Source organism: Neolamprologus multifasciatus, chromosome 7, assembly GCF_963576455.1.
Source record: "Neolamprologus multifasciatus chromosome 7, fNeoMul1.2, whole genome shotgun sequence".
NCBI lineage: Eukaryota > Metazoa > Chordata > Actinopteri > Cichliformes > Cichlidae > Neolamprologus > Neolamprologus multifasciatus.
In genome coordinates, this window is record NC_140445.1 from 37,966,443 (window position 1) to 37,993,081 (window position 26,639).

At 41.9% G+C, this 26,639-nt stretch overlaps 1 protein-coding gene across 2 annotated transcripts; it reads left to right on the forward strand.

Annotated features, from left to right (window-relative positions):
* The first annotated feature begins 1,061 nt into the window (after positions 1-1,061).
* Positions 1,062-26,627, forward strand: ptpa (protein phosphatase 2 phosphatase activator). Of its 2 annotated transcripts, XM_085167178.1 has the most exons (10): positions 1,062-1,192; positions 3,751-3,860; positions 4,690-4,776; positions 5,103-5,228; positions 5,315-5,432; positions 5,753-5,852; positions 7,007-7,131; positions 9,347-9,447; positions 17,760-17,867; positions 25,818-26,627. In XM_085167178.1, exons 1-10 carry the CDS (start codon positions 1,120-1,122, stop codon positions 25,890-25,892), a joined length of 1,023 nt encoding a protein of 340 aa, XP_085023304.1. In that variant the 5' UTR covers positions 1,062-1,119; the 3' UTR covers positions 25,893-26,627. The 2 variants fall into 2 exon arrangements, with proteins under 2 accessions (XP_085023304.1, XP_085023305.1); XM_085167179.1 differs by lacking the exon at positions 17,760-17,867.
* The last annotated feature ends 12 nt before the right edge of the window (positions 26,628-26,639 follow it).

The window sequence follows — 26,639 nt, forward strand, 5'->3', positions numbered from 1 at the left end:
ACACTGTCAAAGCAAACCTCACATCTACAGTGCTCTTTTCTTGGCATGAAGTCACCCTCTTGCTTGCTGATCCTCAACTCTCTCCTTAACCCAGCTTCAACAACCTTTTCCCATAACTTCATAGTATGGCTCACCAGCTTTATACCTCTGTAGTTATTACAGCTTTGCATATTAGTTTCATGGGGAAAACTAACATCACAGGATAATGAGCAGAGGGTCAACAGCAAACCCACAAAACCAGATTATGATTCAACCAAAGAGTATTTAATGTGTTTAAAAGGTGTGCACACATGCTAATCTCATCGGTTTATTGTATTTTTGTTGTAGCATTTGCTTTTAATCCAACTTACACAGGCTTGGACTACATCAAAGGTATCTTTAAAGCTGCAGTCACGCTGGTGTTCCACTGTCTTTGAGCTAAATTCACCTTTCACCCACTTCTGTAATTGCCGGTGCGTTAAATATTAGCCACAGCTAACAGCTAGCAGCTAACAAACAGAATTTTCCGCCTAGTAGCAGCAGCGAGCTAATTAACTCACTCTAGCTCAGAAAAAAACCGAGTCTCGGGTGAATAATTAACGTGGCTATCATTAATTCTGTCAGAGTGTGAAAGCTGAACTCGGGGGTCGGGGGACACAAACAAACCAACAGTCAGTCCGCTAAAGCTGCCGTTACTCACCACAGATCTGCTGCAAATGCCCCACATTCTGCAGTCGGAGGTAGAAACGCCCACAAAAACACAGAGAGCAGTCCAATGAAGCACAGAGTCCGGCCAGCACGATCTTACACAGCTTTATTTTTTTATCCGTCAGGCGGGCGGTGCTGTAGCCTGACTGCACAGCCTCTCTGCAGCTGCTCAGTGCTTTATCTGCTAAAGTTACTCAGCTGGAAAAGAGCCGGGGTGACCGGCTGCCCCAGATGCCATAAATAAGTGGCAGAGTGGCAGTTATGCGCACTTATAAGTACAAATTCTATGTAACCTCTTAGTTTCTCGTTTTACTCCACTATACGAAAACATTAAATGTACTTTAAGATAAAAGTTTGATTTTCAGCAATTTGAGAAATCTTGGGGTGCCACTCAGTATGCGAACATGTGGGGGCAGTACTGAGCCATGAGTAATGAGTCTGCCGGGAAAACACACCAAGAAGAAGACTGTCAGGCTCGCCATGGCGGAAACAGAGCAGCAGTCAGGTAAAACTCGGCTTGATGCTCGTGCTCGGCGTCATCAGTGTGTCGTGTGTTGTTTATTTGACGCTTTAAAGGCAGTGACCTTTAGAACGAGGCTTTAGGGTTTGATTAAGGCTGTTAGATGAACCTGGAAGCCAAGAGCTGCCCACACTCACTGACTGCAGGTTCTCCACCTGGGCTGGTTGTATTTGAACTCTGTGGCGCAAATACGGTGATGTTAGCAGACTTAAGCACAGTCTGACAGAGACACAGTCTCCTTACCTGGCTGTGTGTGAGGTGTCAGCTTGCACACAGTGAGTAAAAAGTACTCAGTACTTTCTAGCTGCTGACCGGAGTCAGCACATTGATTAGTGTCGTCTTTAAAGGGGACCTCGATTCCTGTGCTTGAATAAAGTTGTTGAAAACACACTGGAAAGATTATTAAATTACTTTACTAATACTAGTTATTGAATGTCGGTGAACAGGCATATCCTTTCAAGCAGAGAAAAAGCTCTGCAGATGCAGTGTTAGCTTTCAGAGTATTGATGGAGAAGGTCAGAAGGAGCTTCACAGTGTCTTTGGATTTAGAGAAAGCTTATGATAATAGGGCGCTAAGAGAGGAACCGTGGTACTGCTGGGTTGAAGGTGGGTTTACATCAGCGGTCGTCTTTGAGCTTATTTGCAATTCAATTTTATTTATATAGCACCAAATCACAACAAAAGTCGCCTCAAGGCGCTTCATAGATACAGAGAAAAACCCAACAATCATATGGCCCCCTATGAGCAAGCACTTTGGCGACAGTGGGAAGGAAAAACTCCCTCTTAACAGGAAGAAACCTCCGGCAGAACAAGGCTCAGGGAGGGGCGGCCATCTGCTGCGACCTGTTGGGGTGAGAGAAGGAAGACAGGATAAAAGACATGCTGTGGAAGAGAGACAGAGGTTAATAGATATGATTCAATGCAGAGAGGTCTATTAACACATAGTGAGGGAGAAAGGTGACTGGAAAGGAAAAACCCAATGCATCATGGGAATCCCCGGCAGCCTACATCTATATCAGCATAACTAAGGGAGGATTCAGCGTCACCTGGTCCAGCCCTAACTATATGCTTTAGCACAAAGGAAAGTTTTAAGCCTAATCTTAAAAGTAGAGATAGTGTCTGTCTCCTGAATCCAAACTGGAAGCTGGTTCCACAGAAGAGGGGCCTGAAAACTGAAGGCTCTCCCTCCCATTCTACTTTTAAATACTCTAATAACAACAAGTAGGCTTGCAGAGCGGGAGCGAAGTGCTCTAATAGGGTGATATGGTACTACAAGGTCATTAAGATAAGATGGGGTCTGATTATTTAAAACCTGATGTTGATGCACAGGTCTCTGGACTATAATGTTTGCAGGTGCAGGAGGGTCTGGAGAGAAGAGGAAGAATACATGTGTGTGAATAGGAGGGGCAGGTGTAACGGTGATGCTGCAAGGAATAGAAGTAGTGAAGATGGATGAGTTTAAATACCTGGTTGTGAACCATACAAAGCACCAGACAACACTGAAGAGAGGTTGGAGACTGGTGTCGGAGATTTGTGATAGAAGGGTAGCAAAAAGAGTGAAAGTAAATATTAACAAGATAGTAGTAAGACCTGCTGTAGTGTATGGCTAGGAGATGGTGACGATGACAAAAAAGAACAGGAGGCTGAGGTAGAGGTGGCAGAGATGAAGATGTTCAGATTTTGATTGGGGTTGACCAGAATGAAAAGGTTCAGAAAGGAGAACATCAGAGGGACTGATCAGGTTTAACGTGTGGGAGACAAAGGATGTTAAACATGGAAGGAAAAGAAGCAGACCACAGAGAAGATTCGTGGATCAAACGATGGAGGACGTGCAGAGGGTTGGTGTGACAGACGAGGATTCGATGGAGGCAGATGATCAGCTGTGGCAACCCCTAAAAGGAGCAGCTGAAAGGGCATTAACCATAGACTGTATATAAAAGATTAATGTAACAACTGTGATGTCACCCAAGTTTAACTTTTTGGCTGTCACCAAACATGAGTGAGAAAGCGATTGATTTTTGACTCTAAATGGCGATAACATTTACTAAATAAACTTCATGTTTGTTTTGGTAACTGAGTCCATAACATCATCGGTAAAGTGTTTACTCAGATCATAAATTAAGACTGAAGTAGGCTTATTTTCTCATAAACAGCTATACAGTCTGATCTTTGCAACCTGGAGTCACCCCCTGCTGGACATTAGAGGGAGTGCAGGTTTACATCTCAGACTGTATAGAAAAGATGGAAACACCCACTGGTTTTTGACTCAGCCTCATTGTTATTCGCCCCCATTTTAGCTTTTTGAGGCCAAAGTGACCATATTAGGACAAGAGGGTGAAATTACATGTTGACTCTAGGGGACTGGTTTGCTTATGGAGCCTCTAGTGGACATTAGAGCAACTGTAGCTTTTGTTGCATCACTTATCAGCTTGAGTGGTTGAAGTTTAGTTCAGAGCAGTGTGCAGCCGGAGCCTTCTGCTCATGGGGATTACTTATTTATGCACTGATGTCATGAAAATTCTCTGTACTGAATTATTTTTTAGGATCCACTCCTGAAGATGAAGCCCCTGAGGAGGGGGCCAGCTTCACCTTTATGGTGCCTAAGAAAGAAATCAGCATGGTACCTGACATGGGAAAGTGGAAGCGCTCTCAGGTCGGTTCCTCCCTGTGGGCGTCTTCTTCGAGAGTTGTCTGTCATATTGAACGTGATATAACCATCGACTATGAAGGAAAAGTGTGGCTGTGAGTCGTTTCTGGAGGCTTTTGGCTGTCACATGGTGAAATCGGTGACAAAGATGGTGCTGTAGAGGGCACTCCACCAGAAACCGCCTTCTGATTGTTTTGGTTGCTACCAGGTTGCCTCTGTTGCCTGTAATTTGTGAGGAAGATGTCATCTGCAACAAACTTGTTAGCAAGTATTCAGTGATTTTCCAGTTTTGGTCGCCTCCTTGGTTACTTCGCCGGCACTGAGGGCGCAAGCACTCGCCACTCAGACAAAACCTTCACATGAGTCCTGATATAGGAGGAGAAGATCTCAAAATTGGAAGCAAAGGAGTTTTCCCAGAGTGTTTGAAGAGAAGTCCTCCTCATGAAACATATCGGCAGCTGTGGAAATCTGCTAGCAACCAGATCCATCACAAGGTGGTTTCCCTAATAGGTCAAGGAGCACATGTTTTTTTCCCCAATGACATGGTTGCTGGCGGGGGGCCCTACTGACTGACTTTAGTAATCAATTCCCCAAACTTCAGCAAATACTCAATAAACCTGTTAGAGGATACTAATTTTTCCTTGCCACCAGTGGTTTCCAGATGGTTGCAGACTGTTCTCTAGGCTTGTGTGACTGACCTTACGTTGTCACCTTGTTTGTCACATTGCCAAAATGGAGGACAAGTTAACATCAAATGTTTAGCAGTCACATGTATGCCATACTGCTTGAACACTGGTCTGATGTGTGTGTTTTTAACTTGCCTCTCTGCTTTCAGGCCTACGCTGACTACATAGGCTTTATTCTGACGCTGAACGAAGGTGTGAAGGGAAAGAAGCTCACATGTGAATATAAAGTGTCTGAGGTACGTGATCTGCTGGTTTGACCGTAGCAAGAGAAACGCAGCAGAGCATCAGCTGCCATTTAACGCCTGTCAGGTTAAACTTTGTCTGTAGAGAATCTTTGGTGCATTTTAAAGTGCCAAGCTGATAGTTTGGTGATGTTAACCAGAAAATGTGGCCTCGTGCATGTGTCACATATAAGCACACTACAAGTAAGAGCAACAAAAATGAAGACAGCATTAAAATAAAGAATTTCGATTTTAGAGAAACCAACAGGCTTGAGCTGGTTTGTAATCTGCCCCGACTCACGATGGTCCTGCTGCAGTCACTGCCTTGTTACTTTTCCCAGACGGTGGAGAAGCTCATGGATCTTCTGGGAACTCTGGACCGATGGATTAATGAGACGCCTCCCGTCGACCAGCCGTCACGCTTTGGAAATAAGGCGTACAGAACCTGGTTTGCCAAACTAGATCAGGTCGGTACACTCACACATGTTCTAACACACATCCATGCACATCGGGTGTGGCTCGCAGTTAATTTATTTGTATGTTTTGTTTGTAGGAAGCAGAGGCGCTTGTGTCGGTGGTCCTCCCTGCTGATAAATGTGCAGCAGCTCCAGAGATTGCCGTCTATCTGAAAGAGTCTGTGGGAAACTCCACCAGGATAGACTACGGCACAGGTAACAGTGCTCTATGTCACTTGAGTTATCAGTTAGCTTTGATTGGTTATGTTGCTACCAGATCTTTCTTTCCTCCACAAATCAAAACAAATGTGTTGCTCCACCTGAACGTGTTGCAGCTGTTGTTGTTGTTCTTTAGTAGTTTTGCATCGTCTCATCAGTGCTGGCCCAAAGCATTGCTCTGGTCTACAGCAGCAGTAAAACTCAGACCTGGTGCTGTAGTCAGATGCCAAAAAGTGATCTCAGCGGTGCGTTCGAGTGCAGCTCAGACACTTTGCAGACTAATCCTGCAGCTGTTTAATGTTCGTTTGTCTCTTCAGGTCATGAAGCAGCTTTCGCAGCGTTCCTCTGCTGTCTCTGTAAGGTTGGAGCGCTCAGGGTGGATGATCAGCTTGCTATCGTCTTTAAGGTGTTCAACAGGTGAGCTGTCACACTAAACTGCAGTATGCTGTTAATGCAATGGTAAATGTTCAGGTTTAAAAATCTGATTTTGTTACAAATGAACTGAACTGCTCTCCAAACAAACTTTAATTTACCAAAAAGCACTGCTCCCTGTTTATTAGTGGTGCAACGGATCACGGTTGATCCGTAATCCAAACCGATCCCACTCCACGGTTCGGCACGCACGTGATCCGAAGATTTGAAAAAGAAGAAAAAAAAAGTATGTGTATGGTGCGCGTGGTGGGTCTGTCAAGCGATAGTTATGGCCAGCACTAGCGGTCCAAGTGGAGGAGCAGAGGAGTTTGCAGTATTTAAGCAGCCCTTTGCTGCCCAATCCAACCGGGCTAAAGCTATTACAAAAGCTATTGGGGTGTTTAGCTGCAGACGGGAGGCCGTATTCAGTTGTGCAAAACAAGGGGTTTAAACTATGATGAACATGCTTGAGCCACGCTATGATATCCCATTGCACGTCAACTTTATTGGCAAGATTGTTCCAAGCATGTATGAGCAGGAAAAGTTTAAAGTTATGGCTGAACTGTCCCAGGCATCTTCTGTTGCTCTAACTACTACAAATGGGTGGACCTCCAGGGCAACGGAAAGCTACGTGACCGTGACCGCTCATAATGAGCGGTATGTATTATTGTAGGGTCTACCTTACAATATAAAGCACCTTAAGGCGACTGTTGTTGTGATTTGCCGCTTTATAAATAAAATTGAACTGAATTGAATGGTAGATGCAAAGACTGTACTGCCCTATATTGTATCATTTTTTTTAATAATTGCGTGGAATGAGTCTTGAGTTGAATGTTTTTAACAGGCAAAAAAATACTTCAATAAGTAAATGTTAAAGTTTTGTCTTTTTTCTTGTTTTGCTGATCTGAAAATTGATCCGATCCGAACTGTGAGATTTTTGATCCGTTGCACCACTGTTTATTATACTCCCTACGCACTTCTCTTCTTTCTTTTTTAACTCTCCTTGCTTTTATTACACTCTCCATAGTTTTTGCTCTCTTTCCCTTTTCTAATAACATTATTTCTGACGTTATTACAGACCCTGTGCCAGAATGAAACAGTCGCTGTTGAGACTGATCCCTACTACATGCACGTGAACATTGTCCTGATTGTGTTTTCAGGTATCTCGAAGTGATGCGGAAATTGCAGAAGACCTACAGAATGGAGCCGGCTGGGAGTCAGGGTGTCTGGGGGCTGGATGACTTCCAGTTTCTCCCCTTCATCTGGGGCAGCTCCCAGTTTATAGGTAGGAGCCATCGGGTGTTTTTGTGGAGGGAAGCACATGAGATTTCCTCTACATCTTTAGACCAGTCTGCTTGTTAAGTCTGAAATGAGCACTCCTTCATTTCCTCCATTTCCAAAAAAAAAAAAATCCTTTAAAGTAATCAATTCGTTCAGCTCATTCATGATTATTTACAAGCTGAGATAGAAGTGAGAAGAAATTTTTCATCTAAGGATGACATAACTGGTGGCTTCGGGGGAAGAAGCTACCTGATCCATGTACCTTATTCCAGGAAAGGTGTCTTTTCTCCTGTGGAACTGAACATATGATGCAAACCTCAAAGATTATAACTTATTGGCCACCACTAGGGGGAACTGTGAGGTGCCTCATAGATGCTCTACATTAGGACAAACTGCGGAGTCAGTAAAAGGAAATAAATACTCAAACAGTTTTCCAGTGGCAATAAAGGAGCGGTCTACTCTTCCCACATTTAAGACTCAGCTGAAACCTTGTACCTTTGAGCATCTTACTTCTATCTGATGGGTTTTTTGTCTTATTTGATTGGTGTAATGTTTTTATGTGAGATGACAGATGTAAATTAGCAGTTTTAGTTTATTTACTTATATTTTTGCTTTTTTAGATGTCCATTAGATAAAGAGAAAAGAAAATAATCCTCAATATTGGTGGTCAGAGTGTCTCATTGAGGTTGGCTGAGTGGGCAGTGTCAGAAGGTCTTTGTATTTTCATTAGTTTTTATTTGCTTATGTGGGTTTGCTCATTTCTGTTCACTTTTAGCATGAAAGTATTATGTTTTAGTGTCATTTTTAAGTTTCATGGAAAGTTTTGCTTGTTATGGTGACGGTGGCAGTATTTGTTAGATTGTGTGTGTGTGTGTGTGCACGCGCACAAACACACACACACACACACACACACACACACACACATTTATTTTTATTTTCTACATTTTGAAAATGTGAAGGCTTTTTAAGTTTGCATACATGTGGTGTAGTGACTGTCCCTGTACACTAGGGGTCCTCAGTCCATTATCGATCAGAGGCAGACATACTGGCCTAACTGCAGCTGCTAACAGTAAACGTATTATATCTGGGTCAGTGCGTGAAAAATCAGTGACTCCCACATGAATCAGCTGATTTTTTTCATGTACAGTAACTTTATTTAATGAAGCAGTTTTACCCTCATACTATAAATATTCTCACAGTTACATGCCTTCAAAGTGTACATATGCAAGTTGAATTTGGTACTTTTTAATTATTTTACCACGACTGTGCTCTCATAACTTAACTCATAACCCCCAACTACATTAAACTTTCAAAAAAAAAAACCAACAAAAAAAAACCACCACTCATAACCCAGTTTAAAAATAACGCAAACACATGCAAGACTTGCATTATTTACTTCAACGCGTGAAGGTTGAAGCTCACTTTAATATCAAAGCCTGATTCTATAAACGCAGGCAATGATTTAAGTGTAAATAAAAAATCGTATAAACCCCTATTTTATTCAAATTAGAACACAGAAAACACTTCAGGTGTTTGAGAAAACTGACATTTTTAAGAAAAATAGGAGCTTATTTGGAATTTGATGGTAGCAACATGGCTCAAAGGTTTATCAGAAGCAAAGGTGGACAGAAGATGACGCAAAACACTGCATCTACTAACTGAAACGGATTCAAAAAAATGTTCCTCTTGCTCTGTTCAAAAGCCTGCACCTCTGATGGTATGTGGGTTCATCATCAGTGGAAAGGCACCATCAATGCTGAAAGGTATATACAAGCTTTAGAGCATCATATGCACCATCCAGACATCTTTTTCAGGAAGGGCCTTTCATATTTCAGCAGGACGCTACTAAACATTTCCAGCTCCATATTTTTGTACTTGGACTCTTTTATAGTAGCTTTGCATGATCATCAGTTTAAAATAATCCTTCATTATCTTATCCTGGACCTTGAAGCAGCCCTTCAAGTCACCCTTTGTCTGTATAACAAGTTGGTACCTCCTCCTAGTTTAAGCCCACCTTTATTCTGATTGGCTGTCTCTCGTAAACAGAAGTGGGTGGGCCTTCTGTGCCTGAAATGAATATGAAATTAAGAAGGGAAGAAGCCTTTTTTTCCCCTCGTTTCTTTAAAAACACTTAAAATGAACTAAAACTGCTGTACTTCAGGTGCATAGTGACACGCGTTGTTGAGCATGTGCACTTATGGTCCAAATCTCCTCCTCAGATCACCCAACCCTGGAGCCTCGGCACTTTGTTGACGAGCGGGTGGTGAACGAGCACCATCAGGACTACATGTTTCTAGAGTGCATCAAGTTCATCAATGAGGTGGGGAATCAAACTCCAGCAAACGTCCACCTGTGTCATTTTACTCACCTGGGTGACACACTGGTTAGAGAAAAATATTAACAGCCTGAGGTCCTCTAGTTGTGCCCCACAAATTTTAATTTTAGGTTATTTTACTTTAGTTTGTTTGGCCTCATTTGGTACTAGGGCTGCCACGATTAGTTGACTAGTGACGATTACGTCGACTATTAAAATCGTCGTCGACTAATTTAATAGTCGACGCGTCGTTTGACGCTTTGTAAGATCCCGAAAGACTCAGGAATAAGTAGTAGGATTTAAGAGTGTAATAACGGACTAAACATAAGATGGCAGCACTGCATGTCCAGGGATGCCAGCTGCTGTTAAACCCAGAAGAAGAAGAAGAAGCTTTTCATAGCTGTGTCCGGTTTCATAGCTGTGTCCGGTTTCATAGCTGAGTCCTTCATTTCCCCAGATTTGAAGAATGGGTCGGCTGTATCCTTCGTGGCCCAACCTATCTTAGAGTTCATAAAGCGGCCCAGCCAATTCCAGTTTTCAACAATGGCGGCAGCTACTTAGTTTTAAGATTACTCTTATTACTGTTTCTGGGTCACAAAATAAACATTTAACATATTTTCAGGCGAGAATGTAGCTGTGTACACCTCAAATATCTGCTCAGTTTACCAAGACATCACATATTTGCAAAAGTGCTCCGACGTTTTCGGAGATGTCTCTTACCCACCTGCTCAACAGCTAGAGGGTTCAAGGCTCACTAGAGCCGGCGAGAACAGTGATCTCCCAGCACATCATTTTCAAACCCCCTACTCAGGTTAAACATGATATATAAGTCACTCAGATAATTAAAAAATGTAATTGTTTGGCTTTTTCAGTGTTTTATTTGTTCCTCAGTAAATTGGTTTGGCTGAGATTAAAGTTATAGATTTTACACAGCTGAATGAATGTCAAACAGAGAACTGATTATCAGAAGTGTGAAATGGTCGAGAATTTACTCCAGTGTCCTGTTAAATTTTACATAGAAAGAACAGACGGCCAAGTTTATTAAACTCCACCGAGACAATCTGCAAATTTCATTAAAAGTTTAACAAACTATCATCTTGTCTTTATTTTCAGTTAGCACATACCTTAAACAAGCTGTAAGCTAATGATAGTTATGTTAGAGGAGACACTGCTGGTGCAATAAGCTGTACATTTTACGCCCAATGGATGCATGATCTGATTAGTCAACTATCAAAATAATTGTTTGTGGCAGCCCTATTTGATACAACCTTGTTTTGTTAACCTGCTTCAGTTCAACGTTTTTTGGGATGTGTTTATTTATTGGGACATATTTTTATGACCCATCCTACACCCCTGTTAAAACTAAATTTTATTACTTTTAAACAGGGTTATATCACAGATCATAATTTTCTTTCTTTTCTTTCTGGTTGTCTGACTGAGGTACTGCACAGGAATTTCTACTCCTCTCTTGTAACAGAAATAAAGCAAATTTTAAATATTTGCCTCCCACAGCAAATATAGGGAAGACTCCAACCAACAGCTGGTATGAAATTACGGAAACATGTTTTCAGAACTTACCATTACAAACAGTTTAGTTCACTTTTCTCTCTCAATCTAAAAGCCTCGACTCTGAGCTCCAGCTCCTCCATTTCTGATTGTTGCCTGATGGGAAATATTTTAACTTGCAAAATTGTTTGAATTGAGGTCAGTTAATTTCATAGCATCAACTTTGTGTATAGTCTTGCCATGCAAGATAGAAATTGTGGTCATATGATAGCTGCATGATGTAAGTCTCCTGATCAACCACATCCTAACGATTCTGGAGGCTGTTTGAGAAAACAGAATTTAATGTCACGTTCAAGAAACCAGTTTGAGGTCTTTAACATTTGTTCATGGTGTGTTATGCTTGTGGTAGCGGGTATCTTAGGATGGCTACACGGTGGTCAAAATTTCCAATTTCGTGTTGACCAGGCAGCATTTTTCATTTTCTGTTGTCCAGTTTCAGTTGAGCCTGTGCAGGTCCTTACCTGCCATGAGTGGCGTAGGAGTGGTGTGGCCTTCTGCTGCTTTAGCCCATCTGCTTCATGTTATGCATTCAGATGATCTTCTGCACACCTTGGTTGTAATTTGAGTTAGCTGCCTTCCAGTCACTTTTCCTGCTCATTCTGATGCTCGGTTTAAACTTCAGCAGGTCGTCTTCAGCATGTCTGCCTTCTTAAATGCACAGACTTGGTGCCATGTGATTGGCTGATTCGGTTAACGACCATCTGAGCAGGTGTGCCTAATAAATTGACCAGTGAATTCATATTCTCTACTGTTAGCAGTGTACAACTAAGCATTTTAGATGTAACATATGTTTGTAGATGTATTGTCTTCATAAAGCTTTGACATAAACAGTTGACTACACCCTCCTGTAGATACATACATGTGTTTTGAAGCAGTTTGTCTGCATTCAATCAGATTTTATTTTCATGAATAGGAGCAGCTGAAAAAACCCTTTAATCACATTTAAGCTGGTTTAACAGAAGAGTCATATTGTTTATTTTGTTTTTTGTGATTTATTTCAGACCAAAAGCAATAAAAAGCTAAAAAATAAGCAAAAACCTTTTAAGAGGGAAAGAAACATTGGAAAACTAGTGTTTCAAGAATTGGCCTTTTTGTAGATGTAGAGGTTAAGCGAGCCTGTAAATGACCTTTGTTAGCAGGACGTCAGCTCCCAGCTTTTATTTTTGTTTCTTCACCTTCACTCTTTGGCTCAACAGTCTCCTCGCTCTGCATCACAATTGGACGTGGGTTTGTCCACGTGTGCGCTGCTGCCATCTAATGGACAGCACGAACACTGTAAATGCATTTAAAATTTTTATAAACCACTTTATGAGAGGGGGTTTAATCTCATTTCTGATTGGTATACAATCTGTGTGTGTCGTGAGACATTGCATGTAGATTTAGCTGTTAGAAGTAAATAGTTGGGCCACAGATGAATGTGGTTTTGTCCAGGAAAAGGAAGATGAAGAGGGAGGAGGAGGGAGAAAGGAGGCAGATGGATTTTGTTGGAACGTGCCAGAGCAGGAAACCGTTTGCTTTGTTTGGGGTTTTTGGAGGAAAAGGAGGGGAGGAAGTAGATGAGGGCGTCGGTGGAGCGACTACATCCTTTTCCTCCTTCCCCTCCTCTTCTCCTTCCTCCTCCTCCCTGACCTCTCCCTCCTCCTCTTCCTCCTCCTCTTCCTCACGGCCATGAAAGGGATGCTGCCGCTGTGTCCGCAGAGCTTGTCAGCTGGCTCACAGCTTGTTTTTCAAGCTTTTGTTTTCTTCTTTATCACTTTTCTTCAACTTTGGTTAGTTTTTATGTGAAACTTAAAGCAGGTAGTGTGTTGATTAGATACTAGCCCACACAACAAGCTCGAGGCTGATTCTGTATGTTTGCGGCTGTCTTTCATATGGTTGTTTGTCAAAGTTGTATTAAAGCAACAGATCTTCCTCTGTGGACACTGCCAGAATATTCCCATTGAAATATGTATTGTGTCTCAGTGTTAAAAAGGTTTTGAGATTGAGGGGAAAAAAAGAAAGTCTTTCCAGCTGCACCACACTTACCTCAGCAATACCATAGCATGTCATTGCAAAGGAAGAATATATGATGGCATCACACAGGCACAGATAAAAAAAAAAAAATCAAACAATTTCACCCACCAAAACTGGAGCTCAGACTTCTTGTATGGTCTGTTAGTGCAAATCTCCAAAGATGCCAACACCACAAACACAAACTGATCGAGAAATTCAACTCAGGGGCTCCAGTTAGCTGAAGTGAAACAGACTAAGAGACAATCCATAAGTTTTTACAGTGGCGCAATTTTTCTAGTTTTGCCTGTGTGCACCACCACAGTGGTTTATAAACCAAGCAGTCCAAATGTGATTGAAGTGTAGACTTTAATTGAGGAGCTCTAACACAAGTATTACATCCTTATTATTGTAGGTTCTTTACCTTACAGTATAAAGCAGCTTTAGGCGACTGTTGTTGTCTGTTTGGCACTATATAAATAAAATTAAATTGAGTTGAATCGGCAGCACATGGACGTAACTTCGCTGTCTGAAAAAGGAAGTCCCTGCCGAAATACTTAAAACCTGCATTCAGTCTGAAGGCCACCAGACGGTAGTTGATACAGATACTCTTCCTTTTGAAAAGTAATTGGACAGTTCACAGGAAATAGTGTCATACTTGAATAAGCAGATTAAAGATCTGAAGCTGATTTCAACTGAACTGGTAGGTTTTTGCATGAACTTTCAATATGAGGTCCAAGAAGATGTTGATGGAAGTGAGGAGGCCCATCATTGGGCTGTGAAACCAAAACAAACCTGTCGCGAGGAGAAGAAACTCTAGCTGTGGCCATATCAACAGTCTGGTACACTTAAAAATAAGGAAAGCACCAACCAGCTCAGCAACATCAAAAACCCTGAAAGATCACAAGATGATTTAAAGTGGATGATCACAGAATTGTTTTCATTGTTAGTAAAAACAACTTCACAGCATCTACCAAGTCAAGATTGGTATCGAAGAGGTCGGCGTCTACACTCGAGAGACACCCTAATAATGAGTGTACCCAAGATTTACAACAAAGAGCAAACCGCCGGTTCCACTCAAGAACAGGAAGTTAATGTTGAACCTTCAAAATATGCCCAGAACCCAATGAGAGAAGTCACAGTGTCTTTATCCACCTTTGTTTTGAAGTTGCACAATTATGTGGGTCAAAAACTTTTATTTTGAAAGGAAAAACCTGGCATTTTTGCCTGAACTATTCAGTAAAACTCTTCAAAATAAACACTTTCCATTAGATTTAAGATAGGATTAGCTTGGGATTGCCTGTGTGTCCATAAAATAATGCAAGGCTTCTTTCCAGCTTACTCTTTGTGTCTATAAATACACTTTAAACACACTTTGTTTTTCTTTGTAAACAGTCTCAGATACACACGATAACACATCTTCAGTGCCCTTTCCTTTCTTGGATGTGTTACTGGCCTAATTCAGTCTCGACTGCCGGCGTGTTTGTCCTCATTTGTTTACTGTTGCCTGTAAGCATACACTCCACTCCATACCCGAGGATTTTCCTCCCATTCACACACATGTGGATACTTCAGACTCTCTTTTTTTTCATTTAAACACAAGGCTCTAGTGTGTGTGTGTGTGTGTGTGTGTGTTTGTGTGTGCGTCCTAAACATGAGTCACTTCCTTCCCCACATGCTCTTGTGAATCACTCCTTCCTCCAGGGAATACGGGCTGTCTCCACCCCCTCCTCCATGCCCCCCCCCCCCCCCCCCCCCCATGTGTTCTCATGCGAGGCCCTGGAAAGTGTCTGGAGCTGTGTGAGGAGCCGGGGGTTGGATGAGGGGGATGGAAAGAAGGGGGAAAAAAAGAAAAAAAGGTGGGGGTTGTTAGATTGATTCCCCTCAGGGTCTGGGTTTGGGTTCCTCGGCCCTCCTGGGAGAAAATGGTGGGAAAGCCGTTGATGCGCCTCACTTTTTAATTTATGCATTTAGAAATTCATACATTTGTTTTTGTTTGTGTGTTTCTGAGCTTATGCAGAATGTATTAATTTTGAGGTGATTGCTGGATGAACAATCAGCCTTTTGTTCTTTTTAACATTCATCAAATCACTAAAAGCCCCATAATCAATGTAGTAATAATAATTATTATTTAAAAAAAAGCTTGTAATCAGAAGCTTTCTGCATGTCTTTATTGTTAAAAGTGTGACTGTAAGCTCATTATTCATTCGTGTAACAGAGAGACATAAAAGTTAACTGTGAAATGAAAACTAATTATATTATGATTTATATATCATGTAATGTTTGGTATCATAGCTGAAAAGGAACAATCCATCTGTTAAGTGATGACATATCAGCCCTGTTTCCGGCTCATTCCCAGCCTCTTTGGCTTCTTTTAGCACCGTTCATGTGCAGCACATCTTTAAGCTCAGTTTTAATAATTCACAGTGTAGTTACAAATCATGGGTTTGCAGTGTTTTGGTCAACAAAATGTTGGAAATCAGGATATCATGGCAAATAGAAACTATGGGCTCTCAGCCTGCCAGCCGTTGGTCAGTTTCTTGTAGTAGCCCCCTCTCGTTTGGAGTTTTTTGGAGTCTTTTTCACAGGCCTCAAATCTTAGACTTGGTTCTAGATTAGGCTTTGGCACAGACTTGAAAATGAGGATTAAACAAATTGTGTAAATTGGATCTGGCAGAAACCTACCAAATGGTATCACTCCATTCCTTAGGTGCCTGCTCTGGTTTGCATCTCTGTGTAGAACGATTCATCATGCAGCAAGATAACGTGCTCAACCACACCTCCCAGCTTGACTCAAAAATGACTCAAAGACCAAAGAAGACCAAGAGGTGGTCACGCTTCCTCTCAAGTCCCATGACCTTGACCCTACTGGACCCTAATCGAGACTGATATCACAGGAGCTTTAGGATCTTCCGTGGAGTCCAAACAACTCGAGTGGTGCTGCCATTGAAGCTAAAGCGAGAGAAACAAAAACTCACAGATTCAACCTTTGACTGCTGATATTTGTTAAGATGATACCATTTATAATGAAACAGTTTGTTGTCATGTTTTTGACTCCACAGTTTCTATCTTAAACCAGCATTTTATGAATCCAAACATTATCGTCATGTTTCTCTGCATGGAATTAAGAAAGGAGGGTGACAGCTTAAAAAAAAGTCTCATGAAACCCTGATTAGAGGTTAATCAGTTATTTATAATTGCAAAACAGTTTCTCTTCAAACTCTGAAATGTCACATTTGAAACTCTAATTACTAACCTTTTGGTGTTAGCACTGGATCACATGACTGTGTGTCGTGGAAGAAGCAGAGCATTGGCACCTGACCCTGCAGTTGTTTGTGTCTTTCAGCTCATTGTTTTGGTTGAAAGGTTTGCAGCGTAGACTTTACAGCTTTATCAGCTGCTGATTTTCTGCCAATAAACATTTGTTAACTGATGTCTTATCACCTGTTGAAGTTGTGTGCACTTTTACTCATCTGATCGGAGTCTTTCATACCTTAAACAGCTAGTCACATGTCGTTGGTTCTATACATCCAATCAGAACAGTTCTTCATTAGAAATGGAAAGTAGAATTTTTTCTTTTTGGCGTCAAAAGATTGCATCAGTTTCTTTAAGGTGGAAGTTCAGCTAATTTGAGCTTTTTCTTCTTCTTTTTTTTCTCCCTAACTCGATCCTTTGTTCATAGCTTGCCACTCTTTGGAATGCTGTCAGTAGCTTCACGTGACTGCCAACCATAGACTGTCTGCAAAAGGTGGACCCTTTGGTTTCTCGAATCCATGTTTTGGAGCCTTGGTGTTAGCATTTTGGCAACCTTGTTGTTTGCGTCTTGGTGTTTAGAGCCAAAACTGACTGTAGTTAGATGAGATGGTGACATGCTAAGATATTAGCTAACTTAAGACTTTTAAACTTGAATTATTTGATCTTTTTCACCTCATTGTTTACATATTTATTGTCAGTAGAGGACTGTAGGTCCAGTTTAGTGACTCCCAGCACATGATATGATATCATCATCAAGCACTTTCTACACCTTAATACTTTCTGTCTAACATTCACAACTCTGGAAACTTCAGTATTTTGCTCAGGGATACTTTGGTACGCAAGGGATCGAACCACAAACCTTCTGATTAATAGATGACCTGCTCTACCTCCTTACTACAGCCATACAAAGTGTTCCTCCAACTTCATAATGAGTGGTTGTTCCTAGATCGTTAATGGAACTTACCAATCACCTTTCTTTTGACATTGCTTCAAAATGGCCACACCCCCAACAACCCCTGTGGTTTCAAAGATGTGCCATCATCTGGGCGAAGTGATGAACACTCACAAAGCCTCTTACGCCAGTCTGTTTGTACCATATCCAGCACATCATGTTTTGTCCTTATCTCGCCTTTACAGGTCTATAAATAATTTTGGGCAAATGTTGACTTTTTAGTCTTTTAACGTCTGCAGGAGTTTACACATGTAGAGTTTTCACTGTGTAAAAGAAAAGAAGTAATGGCCGTGGAAACCTTTCCTATCAAGTAAATGGGTTATATTTGGAATCCTCTGCATCTGATTCAGTTTTAAAATGGCCAAAGCTCCATCAGTGGAGAAACTCTAGCCTTATAAAAGCTACCTTTACCACCCACAGGGGGGCTGTTTGAAGCTCTAAGACAGATTTTGGAGTAAAAAGGTTGAAATACTATCCTTTAAAAAAGTATTTAGGCATTGCGATAAAGTGGATTAAGGAGATGTAGAATTTAAACTGTGTCTCTCTTTGTGTGCAGATGAAGACAGGTCCGTTTGCGGAACACTCCAACCAGCTGTGGAACATCAGTGCCGTTCCCTCCTGGTCCAAAGTCAACCAGGGCCTGATCAGAATGTACAAAGCTGAGGTACGCCTGCCCCCCCCCCTCCCCCCCTCCCCCCCCCCTCCCCCCCTCCCCCCCCAGTCTCACTGACGATTCATCAGTCTGACAAAACGGCTTGCTGTAGAATCCAAATCCAAAACACAGAAAGAACAATTCAAATCAGAAGTTTACAGATCAGATAAACAGGAGCAATTCTAGGATCAAACCTCATATTTTCATGCACATGGTGCCTTGCAATTAATATTAATGTAATATGCTTCTTGCAAACACATTCAGTCCTTTTCACCCTTGCAAGCCTAAATTGAACTAGATAAACATTTAAATGTTTGTCTTAAAATGTAGTGTCTAAGAATTACTGGGAATAAATAATCACAGTTCTTAATATAATTTACTGGTTTTAAGGTGAGAATTTTAGTTGTGAACCTGAAGCAAAAGCTCAATAACTTTGACCATAATTTTCCAAACTAAGTAAAAGAACAATTTGTAAGAAGTGAATAATAGCTTTTTTTTTTCAGTCCTTGTACTCCAAGCAATTTAAAAAAGCTCATAATGCCACATCAAACATCTGGACAAAATACAAACTAATACTAGAGTGCTATAACCTGTAACCTGTCTCCAATAGAGAAGTTGGCAAATCTTTCTTTTGTTTTTTCAGGGGTGATGTTTTCAATGTTAGGGGTGCTCGAGCCCTGCCAAAAGGGTCTAAACTCATCAATCCATGTAAAGCACTTTACTTCATTTATTCTAGTGTGTTTGTACCACTCATACCTGTCTTTGTATACTGCAAAGGGAGCTGTATCTCTCATGTGGACCAGTTTATGTGAAATGGATGGTGTGACAGGTATACTGCAGGGTATATTCCTCCAGTTTAAAGTCTTCACTGTGGAAGCAGAATTAACTGCTGTGTGGTGTTGAACTGAAAATCTGCAGACACGCTAACGGATCACATCTGCTGTTTCAATTTTTCCACATTTTAAATCCTAATTGTAACACATTCATACCCGCAGTCGCAGTAATTTTGGTTGTAATAAAGCAATAATACACAAAATCTTAGGTTGCCTGTCAATACATTTAACCTCACAGCAGCCGTATTATTGGTGAAATAAGTGGGGCACACACCTTATAATGCTTTTTAAGTGAATTATAAAAAAAATATATAACTGTATAGTTATTAGGAAAAGATGGAAATAAGCTATAAAGATCTAAGTGTTTTTGCAGCAGACTGTAAAAATGTTTATTTCTGGTGTGCAGTCGGACATTTTAAAATGGGAGTCTATGGGTACGGACTCGCTGTGGGAAGCCTCAAGTGGATTTTAGAGGAACTGCAGCCGCCACGTTTGTTTCTTCCCAAGTGGAATCTTTTGAATGTGTGGTCTTCCAAACTAAAAGTCACGGCTGATTTCTGAAAGATTAAGTGACGTCTGAAGCTCTTTTCTTTCTCCTGCTGCACTGCTGTAGCTTTTGTGGTTTCGTGAACCCAGTTAGGCAACACGCAGTCAAAAAAACTGAAATGCACAACACAAAAAAAAACATTCTTGTGTAAACTGGATTTCTGTAATTCTTCACCCGGACTCAGGGAAACTGCGTTTCTTGTTTACGTGACATTTAAAAAGTCAGGTAACGCCGACTGAGACCAGAAAATGCCCAGACTGGCTGTGCTTTTAGGGAGCAGAGGAGCGAGGAAAGGGTTAAGAGAGAATGGAATTACGTGTGTGTGTGTGTGTGTGTGGTGTGGTGTGTGTGTGTGTGTGGGTGTGTGTGTGTGTGTGTGTGTGTGTGGGGGGGTGGGGGGGTTGTCTAAGCCCGTTCTCCCGCCTGCATGCCCACATCCTGTGTTTTCCAGAGCAGCCTGTGAGTCTTCCCAAAGAGCTGAGGGGCCAAGCTGTCTGCCTTCCCCTCCTCCTCCTCCTCCTCTGCCGTTCCCCTTCATTAAATCCTACCCCTCCCTCTGTCCCGGACCTTCCTCCGAGCCTGGAGCAACCATCAGCAGACTTGCATTCCTCTCTCCCCTTTTCCTGGCCCCACACAGGGTTTCGAGCAGAGAGCCGGAGTAGACCTAGAAAGAGCCGAATTCACCATTTTCAGTCTGAGAGGAGTTCATTCTGGGGCCTGCGCTGGCTGTTTTGAAGCATCTGAATTTGTGAAATAAAACACAAACACAGGGAAAAACAATGCTAGAGGGACTAGAGGAGTGTGTATTGTAATAGTTTAAATAAAGAAACTGCCAGGATCCCAGTTGCCAGTGATTTTTAGCCCTTTTACAAGTGACATATTTATTTTTCCCCATAATCTTCTGAAATCGGGCAAAAAATTAAGTCTGGAAGGTAGAAAACACTTAAAAAACACAGGCTATACTTTTTGTTAGATCACAGTGAAGGTGTAATTTGCTAAAAGAGGTTACTTTCAAGTCAAACTGAAGGAAGGTCATGCATTTGCTGAGGACTGTTTCCTGAAGGTGATTAATTAAACATGTTAAAGAGCAACTATTCTACCTTTGCTGTCACATTGATATTAAAATAGGCTACTCAGACACTCGTTTTCACCCAGTGGACCTCTATGCTGTCACAGAGAGAGGAGGTTGCCATATACCCTTATATGGGCAACTTGAGCACAAAAGACCCAGGCCCTTCTGATTACTAGGACCAGCCAATAAAAAGCTAAAATGGCTAAATGCTACCACTCACTGTTCAAAAATGAGTCCACAATAAAAAGATGGCTGTATTGGTGTATGTGATGCTAAAAATGGAAATTCCAGCAATGCTCACACAGCGCCCACGTGCTAGTCAAAGCCGCTGTGCCCTGAAACATACGTAACTTTAAGCCTTAATGAAATGTAAACAGGTAAGTTATTTTAGAAAATCCACCCCCTGTACATTATGACAGGTTAAACTATCCATAGAGGCCAAAACTCTTTTATTTCTGCTGTAAAGTTGTACCTTTTAACATGGGAGTCTATGGGGACTGAGTGACCACTAAAGCCAGCCTCTGGTGGATGTTAGAGGAACTGCAGTCTTTGGCACTTGATGTTTCAGGTCTGGAGTTTACTGCCTGGGTTATTATAAAGCGATCAGGGTGCTGTTTAAATTGCTCTCTGATTAAACAGACGGTGGGTGGGTGAGTAAGCGACTCTGGCGAGTGTTCTTGAGCAGCGGTGCGGCTCGCTGATGTGTTTTAATCGTTCCTGGAGGACAGCGGAGCTCTGTGAAGATTGGGAAAAGAAACGTAAACAGCCCTTGATAGCAGGAAAAATAGAAGTTATCACCACATAAAATGGTCAGCAGTTAATTAGAGAACAAAATGAACCACTGTAGGTTAACTGCTGTGATGGTTTATCAAAGTAACTTCTCAGTAGCGTTAATTGCATGTGTGTTATTGTCCCGCTAACGGTCTGTGACAGATAACCTACACAGGCTTTTAAAATGCTGTGTGTGAAGAGTTGGGCTGTGATCAATGACCGTTTGATGCTTTTACAAGTTAAACATTGATTGAATATCCGTTTTAGACAAAAGGTCTGTGAGGCGTGTTTTTCCACCCCAGTTCTGCCCACATGATCGTGACCGATAGTGTCACGGCACAGACAGCCCGAACGCTCCTCCCATCCCCCCACAGCCGCTCCCCCCCAAAAAACAGGACCATGTGTGCGCACAAAGAGCCTCTGCTGGGCTCCTCCGCAACGGTTCTGAACAGAGTCGGCGTGAAAGACCGGTGAAAAGATTTCAGGTTCAGGTCGGGGCGAGCCACTTGCTATGGCTGGGCCTGTGTGTGTGTGTGTGTGTGTATGTGTGTGTATGTGTGTATATATATATATATATATATATATATATATATATATATACACACACACACACACAACACTAGGGGTGCAACGATACACAAAATTCACTATTCGGTTCGATACTTTGGTGTCACGGTTCGATATTTTTCGATACAAAAAAATGTTCATGCTTTTTTAATTTGTCATTTATTAAAATTATAAATATATATTTAACTCAAACGTACAGTTTTTAATTTAATGTTGCTGAAACAACAAAGTAATAAAAAAAAATTAATCTATCTGATCAAAGGAGCTTGCAAAGAAAAGCGTCTGGACTTCTTTAAGTTGCTTGAAGACGTTTCACCTCTCATCCGAGAAGCTTCTTCAGTTCTAAGGTCAAATGGTGGGGAGTCCCAGATTTAAACCTAGTGGGAGTATCCCCCCACAGAGGGACAAAAGGACCCCCTGATGATCCTCTAATCGCCTGAGCCAAGGTGTGAAACTGGGTGTGGGTCCCAATCAGCCAGGGTTTCGGGTGAGTCATTGTGAAACCTGGCCCCACCTTATCATGCGAATTCCTGAGGTCAGATGGCCCAGGATGTGAGTGGGCGTTAAGGCGTCTGGGAAGGGATCTCAAAACTGGATTATAGATGGCAGAGAGTTGGTGTCGTAAACCACCGCCTCTGTTCAAAGATGGTCGCTCACAGTGGACATAGATGGCTTCTTTCACTCCTCTTTCAAACCATCTGTCCTCTCTGTCCAAAATGTGAACATTGGCATCCTCGAAAGAGTGTCCTTTATCCTTAAGATGCAGATGGACAGCTGCGTCTTGTCCTGTGGAGGTGGCTCTTCTGTGTTGTGCCATGCGCTTGTGAAGTGGCTGTTTGGTCTGTCCAATGTAGAGGTCTGGGCAGTCCTCGCTGCACTGTACAGCATACACCACATTGTTAAGTCCTGTGTTTTGGCGTTTTGTCTTTCGGGTGAACCAGTTTTTGTCTGAGTGTGTTGCTGGGTCTGAAATGCACCGGATGTCATGCTTGGAGAAAAACCCTCCTGAGTTTCTCTGATACACCGGCTACATAGGGGATGACAATGTTGTTGCGTCTGTCCTTCTTATCCTCCCTCGCTGGTGTCTGATCTTCTTTCTGTGCCTCTTTGCTGACTTTAAGAACGCCCATTTAGGATAGCCGCACGTTTTGAGTGCTTCCTTTACATGTGTGTGTTCCTTCTTTTTCCCTTCAGGCTTAGAGGAACATGTTCTGTCCGGTGGTGTAGGGTCCTAATTACTCCAAGTTTGTGTTCCAGAGGGTGATGAGAGTCAAAGAGGAGGTACTGGTCCGTGTGTGTGGGCTTCCGGTAAACTTCGATGTTGAGGTTGCCATTCTCTTCAATGTGCACAGCGCAGTCCAGGAAAGGCAAACAGTCGTCCTTTGTGTCTTCCCTGGTGAACTTGATGTTTTTGTCCACAGCGTTAATGTGCGCAGTGAGGATTCCACTTCTTGTGTCTTGATTTTGACCCAGGTGTCGTCTACATATCTGTACCAGTGGCTGGGTACTCTTCCTTTGAAAGAGCCAAGAGCCTTCCTTTCCACTTCCTCCATGTAAAGGTTGGCTACAATAGGTGACACGGGGGAGCCCATGGCACAGCCATGTTTTTGTCTGTAAAAGCCTTCGTTGTATTTGAAATATGTAGTGGTGAGGCAGAGGTCTAACAGTGTGCAGATCTGATTGGGTGTGAAGTTGGTCCTGTCTTCCAAGGAGCTGTCTTCTTGTAGTCATTTTCTGACAGTCTCCACTGCCTCCGTGGTGGGTATGCAAGTGAAGAGAGAGACTACATCAAAGGACACCATGGTTTCATCTGGATCCAGGGTAAGTTTCTGGACCTTGTCAGTGAAGTCGGTGGAGTTCTTGATGTGGTGTGTTCCCCACGAGAGGTGCAAGGATGGGTTAAGAACTTTTCAGACAGGAATCTCACTGAACCTGAAAAGAGAGTATTAGCCAAAGGGACTCAATTTTGCCATTTCCCCACAACAGTTGCCCATAGTGGACCTCATCACAGCCACAGAATCTGCCATACGGATTAATAAATTATCACAGACAGAAGCAGAGCAAATCAGGATGAAAGTCTCAGCCACCCTCTCCAGTGCCAAGTCCCTCCGTCCAACCTCACAATACAGGAAAAGAAGGCCGTCGCTTCCCCTGAGCAAAGACCACAACATCACTGTTTTACCAGCTGATAAGGGAAGATGCACCGTGGTCCTAAACACTACAGATTACCATACAAAGATCACTACTCTCCTCAGTGACAAACAATACCTACGAAGCCTTAAAGTGAGACCCCACAAGCAGCTACAAAAAGAAAGTTATAGCTTGCCTTCAAGACTTTGAAAAGGACAAAAATCATTGACCGCCTTACATATCACCGCCTTTACCCAGGGGATGCCATACCCTGCATTTACGTACTTCCTAAATCCACAAGGAAGCTGTCTCACTCAGACCCATAGTCAGTAGCATAAACTCAGCCACTTATAACATTGCAAAACACCTTGCTACCATCCTTGCACCTCTCGTGGGGAACACCCCATCTCGTCTCGTTAATCTCGTTGAAATGACGTTAACGGCCACAACACGGCAAATCTCCGTTAACGAGCTACCGCGGATCGCCCCGTGCGTGCGGCTGGACGGCGTCAACACGTTAACGAGCTAACTGCGCTAACGCACTAGTTCCCACCAATGTAATTGAGCATTGCGTGGCACATCCGACATACTGTTTACTTTAGTCCATGACGCGCTTACCTTCAGGGTCATACGTCACATGAAGAACAAAATAGTTCCAAAGGCCAGATCTGAATGAGGGTGGGGGAGGTTCAATTTGCCATGTTGCTTCTGTCTTCTGTCTTGCTAGCTTGCGCTGCGGTCAGTGGATCTGCTCGACAGTGCAGCCTAGGCGGAGTAGTCGAACGCAGATCCCTGAGCGCTCAACACAGACAGCATCGTCAGAAGAAAAGTTGATCAAATAAATTCAAATTTTGTATTGTTCGATACATATGCGTACCGAACCAAAAGCACTGTATCGAACGGTTTCAATATCGATACGAGTATCGTTGCACCCCTAGTATATACATGTATGTGTGTTTTCAATTAATTAATTCAGTATTTTTGCTCAAACCGTTGAATTAAGCTGAAACTCTGGACTTTAGGTTCCTCTTGCGTGTTTCATTTCAAGTCTATTTTGGTGCAATACAGAGGAGAAACTGCTCTGTCACAGTCTGTTATGATCTCTCATTTCCTGAGTATCTTCCCTTTCCACATACCTCCTTTGTTTCCCTCTGTGATCCCTCCTTGTTTACTTCATGTTTTATTTTGAAGGTTAGTTTTTTACTTTTTCCTCTTTTACTTCTGTTTTTGTTCCTGCTTTTCCCTTTTGAGTTTACCTGTGCCTTATTATCTCTTTTTATATAAATTTTCTTTGCCCCTTTTTATTTACATCTATGTCTGCTACTTCTAGCGTTGTTGTAAATCTAAACACTGTTTCAAATTAGCTAAAAAATGGCAGTCAGCCAATTAATTACATAGTTCTCTATTTCTGATATCTGCTGACATTAATTTTACAAGTTTTTGGTCCTCACGTGTTCATATTTCCTTTACATTTCTTCTTGTGTACTTTTTCCTCACTTTCTCATCGTCTTGAGTCGCCTGTTACTTTATTGTCCCCTTTAAATCATGTTTTTCACTCACACTTGTTCTCCAGTTTCTCTGCACTTATTGTGTATTAGTTTCAAATGTGTGTTCGCTGTCACACAGAAAGTACACATTCTGACAGTATTTCAGAGTAACCCTGAGATCACAGTTAGCCATTTTACTTTTTTTACATCTGTTTACTGACTCTTGTTTCTCTTCCCCTTAACCTGTCATATACATCTTTGTCTTAGTTTCTCAAATATATTTGTATATTTTCTTCCCACAGTAGTTCCACTTATATTATCTTGAGTTCACCTGGACCTTATTATCCCATTTTAGATTGTTGTTTCATTTACGTCTGCCCTACGATTCATCTACACTTTTGTTCTTTTGTTGTTTCAGCTGTCACAAAAATTGTTCAAATGGACAAATTTAGATACTTTTGATATTATATTTCAGATCACAGTTAGCTTGCTACTTCTCTGAAGCAAACTGAGATATTAAGTCTTTTTCCTGCCTGTTTTTCCCTTTGTTTTCAGTGTTTGGAAAAGTTCCCCGTGATCCAGCACTTCAAGTTTGGTAGCTTGCTGTCCATCCAGCCGGCAAAGCCTTGACTCTCATGCGAGGAAACGCGATGGAAAAGACCAAAATCCCAACTCGGTGGAACCTGCAGTTTCCCTTCCTCTGGCGTCCTCACGTGCAAATCCGACAGTAGCAAAAGACAACCACATGTAGTGTGACACCTCATCCCCTCATGGGCACGCGTGTGGTCATGAAAGCTTGCAGATATCCATAACTTTAATGCAAAGGTGGAAGAAGAGCTTTGTGAATCTGGAGCATCGCATTTTTGTCATGTTATTTAAGTGATGGATAGAGTTTGAGGGACTTTTGTTTGTTATCAGGTTTGCTCATTGGTGCTTTATTTTTAAATTTGACACTGGAGTGGATAAAAATATGACTTCTTCATAATCTTCTGCCATAGTTCCATCTTCGGTTTTACTGCTTTTTCAACCAAATGTTTGCATTTGTTTTCTTTTTTGCAGATGTACCAATAATTAAATTTCCCATTTTGTTCCAAACATCTCATTCATAATTTGACATGAAAAATGTACTCTATATTTTATACTTTAAGAAATGAATTGTGGGAAAAGTAATGGATTAGATTTGACAGTCTTTGCATGAAAGCTTTCTTTTTCATTAGTTTTCTGTCCCTCGCAGTCACCGTCAGTAGTGTAAAACCGGTGTCTTTCTTCCAATCCCGGCCCAGTCTGAATTTATTTCATCTGACATCAGCTCCAATAGTAAATACTGTAAATTGACAAACCATGAATAAATTCCTGTGGTTGTTCTGTGCAGCTTTT